Source organism: Triticum dicoccoides, chromosome 1B (assembly GCF_002162155.2).
Source record: "Triticum dicoccoides isolate Atlit2015 ecotype Zavitan chromosome 1B, WEW_v2.0, whole genome shotgun sequence".
Lineage (NCBI taxonomy): Eukaryota > Viridiplantae > Streptophyta > Magnoliopsida > Poales > Poaceae > Triticum > Triticum dicoccoides.
This window is the reverse complement of record NC_041381.1, coordinates 552,613,484-552,625,460: the sequence shown is the minus strand read 5'-3', so window position 1 is coordinate 552,625,460 and position 11,977 is coordinate 552,613,484. Positions and strand designations below refer to the sequence as shown.

The window sequence follows — 11,977 nt, the reverse complement described above, 5'->3', positions numbered from 1 at the left end:
AAGGCGGAGCATTGCATTGAATGTAGCATTGCTAATCTGATAGAAATACATGATGTGGAGTAACTTCACGGTGAAGGTAAATCTTGAAAATTTACCCCCTTCACGAGTTGCGCGCTTCACCTCCTCGAACACCTCAACAAACATTGACTTTTGTCCATTAGCACGAACTTCAGCATTGTACAGATCCTTCAATAGGTCAGGAATCCTATCATCTTCAACCATCCTCTTCCTCCAAACCAGCATTCTCTCGCAAAATCATTTCCATAAAATCAATGCCAGCATCACCACCACCCATCATATGAGGGGCCTGTGTATCAGCTTCAATATGTTGACGTTGTTCGTCTAAAGGTTCTCCATGATATATCCATCTATCATCTGTGCTGGCCATCCCATTAAGAAGCAGATGATCTTCCACTCTTCCTTGAGCTATTCTTGAACGATTGAGGCATTTGCAGCATGGGAAAAGAATGACAGCATCCTTGGCAAAATTTGCCCAAACAAATTGCATGAATTCATCAACTACTTTCATATGTTCTTTCAAAAACCATCTAACTCCTTTTCTAATCCAGCTTCTGTCCATCTGCCAAAGACAACAATTGTTGCAACTTAGCAAATCAATCTAAGTGCATCAACATTAATTAATGAAAATGGATGGCATTAATGGCACCCAACTTTATATGCTAACTGCCTAATCATAACATTCAGCTATTTCCAATTTCTCACTACTTTAGTCCAGTTCACATGGTTTACTGATTTCACATGGGAGCAATAAAATGAGTTCGAATGGATCAGGATCCTGTTTACTCAGCATTCATTATTTACTCATGGACAAAATATATCAGGAATTTAGAAGGATCATGTTTCAGGGAAAAACCAATTTGAGCTCTGTTCTATTGATTGCTAACAACATAATTCACCGCTAACAATTGACCGAATTCCAAAACAATTCTTAACAATTTCATCAACATCAGTTCTCCTAACAATTTCATCAACAGAAATTTTATTAACAATTTCTACCAAATTCATCAATGACATTATCAACGGATTTTTCCAAGTTTACAACAAACCTACATCAAATCAGTGTGTGGAGATTCCCCTAACAAATCTACATCAAATCTAGATCAACAGAGAGAAGAGGGGGAGAGGGGGGAGAGGAGAGGGGTGCATACATGGGCGAGGTCTGCTTGCGGCGGCGGTGACTCCCCCATGCTCGGCGGCGGCGAGTCCCCCATGTGTGGGCGAGGTCGCCGTTCCTTTCATGGGTGAGGCGAGCAGCGAGGTCGTTGTTCCTGTTGTGATCGGGGCGAGCGGCCCCGGTACCACCACCGTCGGTCGCCACCCCGCCCCATCCGGTTGCTTCCGCTGGCGGCCACCGCCCCCGCCGGTTGTCCCCGCCGTCGCCCCCACCGTTGTGGAAGACCTAGAAAGTTTGGCTAAGTGTTGGCTCTGTCCGATCCTAGGAATAGGTCCCACTTGTCAATGACTTAGATTTGGTAAGAGACAGCCGAAGCCTAGTGGTAGTGAACCAGTAGCTACAGCTCAGTGGTCGTGGGTTCGAGTCCCCGCTCGGGAAAAAAATTTACCCAACGAACTTGGCGCTCGGTCCCGCTTGTCATTGTGTTTTCTTCTGCTGTCAAATGGGTCCCACCTGTCAGTGTGTGATCTCTGTTTGATGTTGCCAATAGGTCCCACCAGGTTAGTGAGCTATGTTTGATACGATATAGCCATTTCTTTATTTACATAAAGCAATGTTTCGACACAGAGACAACAGTCCCTCTCTAGCCCAACGGTAGCAAAGAAGTTAAACCAGCGCGAGGTCATGGGTTTGAGTCCCCCCTCACGCATATTTTTTATTAATAAATTTAGGGCTTGGTCCCACCTGTCAAGTGGGTCCCTGCTATAAGTGAGCTCTGTTGAATATACACATGTAAGCGAAAATGACAACTAAGCACTCCAATAGGTGAGACTGATGAGGTGGTTGCCTAATCATACAATTGCATTAAAACTCAAGTGTAATGACCATTCATATTGGTCGTAATTTGCTAGAAATGAGGCACGAACCAGGGTTGTCTGCTTTATGAACATTTCGTGTAAGGAAATTATGACCTTTCTGACCAAAATGGTCATTATGGTTTAGGGTTTGAAGCCTCCCAAACAGTTTTTTACCAATTGGTCTCAAATGGCCGTAGATTTATGACCAATTCTTTCAGGGTCACTGACAGAAGGTCACAAGTTGACATATTTCTTGTAGTGTTAGTTCACAGGAAGATATAAGCTTTGGTTGATTTCAAGTATATGAGTACAAACAAATGGCTGACAACATTATCAATCGCTTTAAACCATACGAAGCATCCTGATCGCAAAGCGGAGATTTCCCGACCGGTACAACATCTACAACTTGAGGACATCTCCAACAGTACGACACCTTTGAGGCCGCTTGATGTGTTAACCCAAACTTTTGTCTGCACTAAATGCAGATATGAAATTGTTCTCGATGCATGCTTGTAACTAAGCTCATGTTTTAGATATTTATCCTGGTTTTGTGTTTCTGTGTAATCTAGTTTTTTTTGTCTCCTTTATATTTATGTTTCAAAAGCAAATGCTACTGAACATGCATCTTAGGAGTGCCTAAAAATTAAATTGTCGATTTAGGTGTGAATGTGAATATTCTTTGATCTATTTGTCATCGTAGATGATTGCTACTTTGGCCTTGGAACATGTCATACCTGTATGCCTGAAGATGCACACTATCATAACAGAGTAATGTGCAAGTACATAATGTCATCACAGGAAAATAGATTTTTGACCAATTATTTAACATCAGTGGGCTTTCCTTTAAACCTGTGTATTTTGATTTACCCCTACTATTGTATAAGTATGTGTAGGTTGATTTTGCTTATTGTGTAGTTTATACAGCGAGCAGCTTCCCTTGTGCCATCTTCCATCCACCAACAAGCCCATGACCCTACATCAGGTCGTAAAAATTATTCAATAATTATTTCTTATCAATATGTTTCAAATATGCTTCAGTTCTAAGTTTGTTCCCTTTTCCTTTCATTTCTCCAACAACTGTACTATTTGGCATTAAGTATTAGATACTTCTATTAAGGTTCCTTTATGTAGGAATGCCAACTGTTTTCAGAAGCAAAAAAAAGTTGAATTGTAAATGGAACCCTTGATGGATTGATGTTTGCTGAAGGAAGTCCTTGCAGCAAAGAAGAACTGGATGCAGGTTTTCTATCTTGACCAATATTTCTTTTTGCTGCCAAGTGTTGGCTCTTTCCTATAGAAGCTCTGAAACAAAATGAGGTGGCTAAAATTAGGGATTAATGCTTTTGATACCTGATTTGGCAAAACAGATTCATGGAATATAAGTAGAAGGTAGACTGTAGCATTGATCATTTCTATCTTGTACATAGACATGTCAACCAACTGACATGTCAACCAACTGATCCGAGACGGGGCATTGAGGGTGGCGACGATGACAAGCAAGTCAGCGTCCGTGAAGCATAGCCGGAGCCATTCAAGCTCTTCCAGAGCCACAAGGGGAGCCTAAAGTCAAGGTACGTTCGATCGAGCACACTCCCTTCTCCAAGAATTTGTATAATCATTAGAAGTTGAGAACCAGTCAAGTCAAAGATATGAAATGGAACACATTTGCAGCCAAGGAAGCGTGTTCAGCTGCCGTATGAGAAGTGCGCACAGCTGAGGAGCCAGGATGCCAACGACGCAGAGCTGTTCGGCATCGAGAGGACCAGGGCTGCGATGAAGGACCTCCGGACCAAGCTCAACATCTCCCTCGCCTCCGTCTACGCTGTGACCCAGAGGTAGTCGCCGTTTGCGGCGACCTTGCAGCTCACGGAGCTCATCTGAATGTACGTGTTTGTATTATAGTGTGCTTGATCGATAACCCCAAGAACACTGATGCCGCAGGTGTTTGATCGATGTTTCTCGTTGTTGTCTTGTATGTATAGGCCGGCAAGGATGTGGCGAGTCATCGTCGACGCGCACCGGGTGGTGAAGCGCATGGCGACTAGGCAAGTGCACTCATCTCGTTTTCGGCCACACGGTTGGAGGGAGGCATCAAGGGCCTGGCCCGCTGCTGCCGGGGCCGACGCAGGCACAATTTATATTGTTGTATCTTATTCTGCCAAACAGCAAGATGCTGCGTCACAATTTATATTGTTGCATCTTATTTTGCCAAACAGCAAGATGATCATGCCGATGCTATTAACCTGGCATGACATTTCAGTTTCTTTCTTACATGATGCTTCAATACATATTATAGAAATCTAGATGTGTTGCATTTCTGCTGGTTTCTTCTATTATAAACATCAGTTTTTTCACAGCAACATTACGTGATAACAAAGCACACTACTTGGTACAAATATGACAGTGGAAGGGGCACCGTCCAGCTTCCGCTCAGGCGGCGCACCATGGGTGCGCCCCAACCACTATGTCTATGAAGCATGTGTGACGCGCGTTAATGGCAACCATTAAGGGTTTCAACTTAGCTGCCCAAACGTACACACTACACTGCACAGAATCAGTGAGTAATACTAGAACACAGAACACATTGTGGTTTAGAATTCAGGACTCGCAACACAATAACTGCTATGGGGAAAAAAGAATGATGTACTCTCCAAAAGAATAGCGAGGGTGTGTTTGGTCATGTAACTAGAGCTATGGTATTACAGCCAAAAAAGCGCAATGTGTACCACTAGTTCGTGGATCAGCTCGTAAACAAAATTACTAGTGGAACACTATTGTACAAACCGTACTAATACAAGCAAGCCCTTGATATTCCAGGATAAGGATCACCTTGTCAAGCATGGATCCTTCGGGTTTCTGGTTAAGGTTGGATACTGTATTTGCTGCGAGCCATTCAGATGAATTTATCTTCTCTCGTTTCACAAGAAAGGACAAGTCCTTCAACATTATGTTGTCGCTTAGTCATCCCAATCTACATCCCATCCGTCCTTGCTATTGGTTGGGGATCTCAGGAAAAGGCCATTTGCCGAGATGCTTCCAGCAGGCCCTTTTTCTGAAGGTTTTGCAGGTGTTTCCTCGTCATCCCAGTCATCATCCCATCCATCTTCCCAGCCATCTCCTGTGCTTGTAGTGTTGTTTGCACCTGATGAGTCAGGAGCCTGAGATCCCATCTCAAGCTGCTGATATGGGACCCCACCATCGCGCTTTGTCCCTGCAAACTTGCAACAAGCAAAGATGGCCCCAACCAAGACAAGCGTGAAAACACCTAAATAGGCTCCATAGATTGGCTTCACAGTCGTTGCATAAGATGTAAGCTGTTGAAATTGTTGTTGCCAATCATAAACTGGCTGCCTGATGTGCAAGACACAATGCTTAGTCCCAACATTTAGCGTAACCTCTCCACCATTTGGACTGCTACAGCTTATGTTAACCTGGCAAATAAAGAATAACAGTTAAATTGGCTGAACCACCAGCGCACCAAAAAGATAACAGATACTACTTGTTAAACTAATGAAAGTTGCATACCCTTTTAGATTCACCCTTGCTGAGAGGTGGCAACGTCTCCGTTATACTTATATCTGATGTTGTTTTGACGTCAACGGTTACGGTATTCTGCCCTGTATTCTGGACTATAAAAAATTGTCCACTTGAAGCTGCGAGAAAAATAAACATGAAGCTTTCTCAAGACTTAAGGCATTGAAGGTCATAATAGATAGTCCATAGTATGATGTAAACCAGTTTATAACTGTGAGAAAACAAACATAAAGCTTCGTCAGATTCATTCAAGTAAAAGCCAAGCTAGATAGACCATACTATGAAGCTAGGAGGAATGCTACCATGCGCAAACCAAATTGTTTGTCAAAGTACCAGATGTTATTCTCTGGAGATGCTTAACCTGTACATAAATATTGAATTCACTAAAAGGTAACCAGTATGCCCTGACGTGACTGTCCACTAAAGGCACTAAGCCACTAGCAGATGTACATAGTTACTTGGTACTCCCTCGTTCCTAAATATAAGTATTTTTAGAGATTCCAATAAGGAACTACATACGGAGCAAAATGAGTGAATCTACACTCCAAAATATGTCTATATACATCCATATGTAGTTTGTATTGAAATCTCTAAAAAGACTTATATTTAGAAATGGAGGGAGTATTAAACGAAGCCCTCTGATCTATTACGCAGCAAAAAAAAAAACTCCTTCAAGCACAATATACCTCGTCAGTACTTCACCGTCTCACTATATTTCCAAATGGACTATAGTTACAGAATCATAACAAGGAAGGCCATGCCACTTAAGATTCAACATGGACAATGCATTAAGAAGATAAAAATTGTACAGTACCAAAAGAAATGTCAGTATTACTTAAGCGGTATGTGGATTCCATACACTTCGGTGTCAAAGTAGTTATCTGTTCTAGATAAAAGCACATGGAATGAGTTTCGACAACTTTCTATGTTCTCAGTAAAATTTGATTTGCAGAGGTTCCCTCTGTCTTTGCACTTGAAGGCCAATGTCCAGGGTTAATCTTAAACACTAGCTACAGCTCAAGCCAACGCTCATAAGAATGACTGAAGCATCAATGTCCAAGTTACAAGAAACCTTTATGCATCATCATTCATCACACTAGGTGACATGGAGATTGGAGCCGGAAACAACTATATTTAGGAATAAAGTAAGTCAGTGACTTGAAGCTTCAAGTTTCGACATGACTAGTAATGTTACCTGTCTTAGACACCTGAAGGCAAGCAGACAACCCTTCAATTGAACATGTGTCTACTGGATCCTTACACTCCTCAGCCACCTCTTTTGATTCAGTTGCGGGCTTCTTGTTTCCTGAACCTCCTCCAGTTGATTTAGGGCTTCCAGGAGGGGGGCTCTCGTTGTGCCCATTCTTCGCTGGCACCGGCTGTGCAGAGACCTCTGCTTCAGCCCCTTTCTGCCCCTTACTCTCTGGCACACCTGATGGTGGCGGTGGAGAATCCTTTGGTGTTTGTGTTGTTTCCGGCGGTGGTGGCGTTTGCGTTGTTTCGGGCGGTGGCGGTGTTTGCGTTGTTTCCGCCGGTGGTGTTTTCTGGTGCTGTTTACCTGTCTCAGGATTCCCCACCGGAGTTGATGATTGTCCCAGTTCTTTCGAGGCGGCGCTCTTCTCAGATCCACCTGTAGCTACGTTAGGCACAGGCGCTCCCTGGAGAAGAGATCAAGACAACCACTAAATCAAAGCTCGTCCATATTCTCCGAAGGACGCCAACCCGTTCGACAAGACAATACAAGCTATAGCTAACTCAAACAAGCGCAATCAGCAATCCTCACCTCGCCGGAGCCGGGCTTCTTGCCCTGCAAAACCCTAGCCGCCGCGGGGTCCGGGAGCAGGGCGAAGGCCAGGAGGAGCGCCGTGAGCGCTGCGAGTCCGAGGGATCCCATCGAAATTCGAGCGGGCGAAATTCCGGCGCGGCGCGGGAGCAGAGGTGGGGCGTCAGCCGGTCCGCTGTCGAGTCATGCGGCGCGGAGCCGGCGCGGATCGCATCGGCCGCGGCGGGGGGGTCCGGGTGGGATCGGGATCTGGAGGCCGCGCCTCGGTCGAGATCTCTGTGGCCTGTGGAGTTGGGGCGCTTCCGTCGACGCACGCGCGGCGCGGAGGGGACGAGGAGGCCGAGGAGGAGGAGGAATTGGAAGTTTCGCAGGTCGGAACGGGACCCGGAGGAGGAGGCTTGGGCGGCCGCGCACCCGCTAGCGCGCAAGTGCTCTGGTCGCGGTTGACTCCAGATTCGGTGGTGAATTTGGACCGGTATGGGGAGGTTTCGCCAGAGATTTTTTTCCTCAAAATAGGACGAACCCTTTTTCTTGCGAGTGGAAATAGGACGAACCCTTTTATACACATGCAAAATGGAAAACCTTTACACCCGGCGCGCCGGCCGAAACTTCGGACGGTCGTGCGCTGGTCGTTCGATCATCGTTGAAACGAGGCATTTTCATTGTGCCACGTCGCCACCCTATCCTTTTTCTAAAAAAAATTCTCTGCTTCACCGCATACTCCCTCGTTCCTTATCCATTAGCTTAATATTGTTTTTGTAATATATCCCTTGGCATATGTTTACGCCTTATCCCGTTTCTAGGCACCAGCGATGTCTTACTAGCTCTCATCATGATAATACATCCCTTGGCATATGTCGCATCAAACCCCGACATTTGGCACCCATCGTGGGCTAGGTGCATCGTCGTCCGGAGATCTGTTTTGGACCGAAACCTTGTTCCTCCCTGGCGAGCGCAACCAGCCCGGCACGCCCGATGGAGTTTGCACCGACGTGCTACATGGCGCAGAAGTCGCATGTGCGGCGAGCTGCCTCGCTGATCTCAACGGTGAGATTCGCCTCTCCGACGAGCCCGCGCCAGGCGCGGGCGCAGCCAGCTCCAAGAGCTGCCTCATCGACCTCCTTGGCAAGCTCGACATCGCCAACGAGCCCGCCTCCGACCTGGAGTCGATCGGCTCCACCGACCCGATTCTTGTCGACTCCGACATGGTATCCTTCGACGCCTTCCCCACCAACGTGGTGGTCATCGACGACCCGCTCCCCCGTGCGGACAGCGGCAGCAGCACCGTCACCGAGGTGCTCGTCATCAGCCACGATGGAGCCTCCGATGGGGACACCCAAGACCCGCTGCAGGCGGCAATGCGGGACCTATCTGTACCCATCGCGGGCGACGCCAACGCCGAGACGCTGGAAGCCTGCCGCATCGCACTGGTCGAGAGCGGCAAGAAGTTGCCCTCTATGAAATGCCTCACCGAGGCCTATCAGCGCGAGGTTGATCGCGTTGTCTGTGGCACGCCGGCTGCTGGCGAGCCTAGCCACGTGGGCACCGTCCGACAGCGCGGCGTGGCCATCGCCAACATGTTGGGGACCAACCGCCCAGTCTACGCCACGCCCATCAAGAACATATGTGCTGCCCAGATGGCAGCTGACGAGCTAGACCACCTGGAGGGTGACGAGCGATGCTGCATGACGGAGCGCGTTCAACAGCTCATCAACGTGGCTGCCACGCAGCAAGAAGCCGGTGCACGCGCCGAGAATCCTCCCCCCTTCCCCGGCCGAGAGCAAGGCGCGACCTCCCGGACGCTGACAGTCGGCGGCGCCCGCGACTGAAGAGACAAAGAGTCGTCTGCTAGCCGCAGTCGGACGCGCCTCACCATTGAGCGCGACCAAGATGGCCGCCCACGAGCTGTGGAGTAGCGGGACAACCGTCCGCCTCCTCCTCCTCCTCGCAGGGAGAGCCGGAGAGGTATACCTCCCCGTCGCCTGTTGAATACAGAAAATTTTTGGTTTATACCGAATGTGACATTAACTTGCTTTTTCATTTTTATTTCACCCATACACTTTGGTACGCTTTCAATTCGCCAGGGGCTTCATTATGCCCCACAATACGGCAACAAAGTCTGAACACTTTTTTTACAATATAGTTCAGCACCCCAAACTTATATCATTATATGCATTGGCTCCGAATCATGTCTTTGGTCAATAGTTGAGTTGCACGGCTCCTGTGCTTACTACCTTATGTTCCACTATATCGGCTAGGGTAGTAAAGGGAGAACTACTACAATTGTGTCCTGGTTATTCCAGATGAACACCTCAGTAGAGAAAGCCTAAAAGTGACTGTCATGATGTGGCGTGAGCCGGTCAGCTGTTTGAGAGGTCACAAATCTTTTGTGATTTTTTCCGCATTATGCGACGAATCGATTTTTATCCGATGAGGTGTTTACAGTACCCCAAGTCCAAATAATAGGGGTTGCGCCTAAATTTTTATTGTCAAACTCCTATGGCTAAGTGAGGGTGATAAAGCCACATAGTCCGATTGCCTGGTTCGTTGCGCTAAACACCTCCTTTAAGGACCAAACTCTAGAGTAAAGAGTGTTTAGATTCATCCCGAACACCCCCGTACTTCCTACATGGGGGCCGAAGCCGATGACTGGCCAACTCTCAGATTTAACAGAACGGCCGCACAGGAGGTAAAATTTTGAAGCAACATGCATTATATTACATAATGATTCTGTTTCATGGAACAGGACAGGATAACATGAATGTATTCATTCAAAGGTAATATCCTTCGTACATTGCTCCGCTACAATGCGGGATCCCTTCAGGACATTTTCAAAATACAGCTTGGGTGTGCGGTTCTCATTGCCCTCGGGTGGTCCCTCGGTCGCAAGCTTCGCGGCGTCCATCTTCGCCCGCTGCATCTTGACTTGGGCGAAGGTCATTCGCGCGCCTTCGATGCAGACCGACCGCTTGATGGCATCAAGCCGAGGGCAGGCATTGACCAGTCGCTTCACGAGTCTGAAGTAGCTGCTGGGTATGGCTTCGGCAGGCCATAGCCAGATTATTAAATCCTTCATGGCTAGTTAGGCCACCCTATGCAGTTCGACCAGCTTTAGCTGGTCGCTAAAGGGCACCGGATGTTCTGGTGCAAGGTATTGCGACCAAAACAGCTTATCCGTGGAGCTCCCCTCTTCGGCTCGGAAGAACTCCGCAGCATCTGAAATGTTGCGCGGCTGATCCGCAAACGCCCCTGGAGAACTCCAAATCCGGGTCAGTAAGAGGAACCTTTTCTTCACATATTTGCTCTGCATAATAAAGGCCTTACCCGCTGCGATTTTTTTGGCCTCCTGGACTTCCTGGAGGGCGCCCTGGGCTTCAACCCAGGCATCGTGTGCGCTTTGGCGAGCCTTGGTAAGTTCGTTCTCTTGATCCGCAATGTTGCGCTCCAAGGACTCGCATTTCTTCACGGCGTCCTGGAGCTCCTGCTGGACCTCAACGACCCTGGCCTCATGCTTTTCACGGGCGGCTTTTTCCTTGGCCGCTCTCTCCTCGGCCTTGGCCAGCGCCTTCTTGAGGGTCTCCACCTCGATCGCCACTCCTAATAAATTTCATGGTACTTTAGTCAGTACAAATCATTCATCTTTCCTGAATATGGACAAGGTTATTGCATTATTGCATACCTTGATTGTCTTCCAGTTGTTTCTTCACACGGCCGAGCTCTTCCTTGGTCCGCTCCAGACTCTGCTTCAGTCTGGAGACCTCAACAGCATGAGAAGTTGCAGCCAGCAGCGACGCCTGCTTATTCATATATACATGTCAGGTTGGTCTCCTGCGAGAATTATTTGATCCTCTCTTCGGCTTTTCTTTCCGAACACCGGACAGAGTCTCAGGGGCTACTATCTATACTGTGACATTATTTTTACATATTGCGTTGCTTACCTCAAAGCCTGTTAGAAGGGTTGTGCAGGCTTCGGTAAGTCCGCTTTTTCGCGGACTGAATCTTCTCAACCACCGTACCCATAAGGGTATGCTGTTCCTCAACAATGGAAGCACTTTGCAGCGCTTCCATTAGAGTGTCCGACGCCTCTTGCTGGACAGAGTTCACCGGCGGAATTGGCGCGCCTCCTCCTTTTGAAGGAGGCTACTGGCTAGGTTCCAGAGCCGTATAGGTCTCTGGGACCGTATTCTGCTGGGGGCCGAACTGAATGCGGCCCCCATCGCCAGTCTCCGTGGGGATTTGCCCACCCATGTGTTCGGCGGCTGAGATTTCATCCTCCGGCACCGCCCTGACGGCCTCCTGAGTCTCTCCCTGGCCTGGGATCCTTCGAGACAACACCTCGGTGTAATCCATGGCCTTGGGTGAAGAGGCCATCGGGAGGGGCCCGCTATCCATCACCCTCGGGTCCAGTGAATTCGCCGAAGACGAGGACCGCTCGAGGTCGGACCGAGCCGGACTGCAAATACATGATTCAACATGTTAGGGCTAAGAACTAGAGAGAGGCCGGGTATATGAATGCGTCTGGGTTTTAAGTACTCACAATTTGGCCAGGGGCTTGTCTCGGGGGTGCTGCTCTGGACTGTTGTCGATGTCCCATGCGGAGTTATCTGTGAGGGAACTCTTTCCCATCTTGGATGCCTCTGCCTCCAGATTCGCAGAAGCCGCCCTCTT

General features: G+C 47.9%; 1 protein-coding gene across 1 annotated transcript; it reads right to left on the bottom strand.

Annotated features, from left to right (window-relative positions):
• Positions 1-4,589: 4,589 nt before the first annotated feature.
• On the bottom strand, positions 4,590-7,728 carry LOC119348692 (proline-rich receptor-like protein kinase PERK12). Its single transcript, XM_037616667.1, has 4 exons — positions 7,310-7,728; positions 6,722-7,184; positions 5,518-5,645; positions 4,590-5,423 (listed from the first exon to the last, which is right to left on the bottom strand). The coding sequence occupies exons 1-4, from the start codon at positions 7,418-7,420 to the stop codon at positions 4,950-4,952; spliced, it is 1,176 nt and encodes a 391-aa protein (XP_037472564.1). The 5' UTR covers positions 7,421-7,728; the 3' UTR covers positions 4,590-4,949.
• Between the last annotated feature and the right edge of the window lie 4,249 nt (positions 7,729-11,977).

What these genes read in the sequence shown, in the direction of transcription:
- LOC119348692 (XM_037616667.1), bottom strand. Translation starts at nt 7,420, where the DNA reads ATGGGATCCCTCGGACTCGCAGCGCTCACGGCGCTCCTCCTGGCCTTC. An exon ending in AGAAGCCCGGCTCCGGCGAG is followed by an intron (nt 7,185 to 7,309) that starts GTGAGGATTGCT and finishes TCTCTTCTCCAG; the next exon opens with GGAGCGCCTGTGCCTAACGT. An exon ending in CCTTCAGGTGTCTAAGACAG is followed by an intron (nt 5,646 to 6,721) that starts GTAACATTACTA and finishes TTTTTCTCGCAG; the next exon opens with CTTCAAGTGGACAATTTTTT.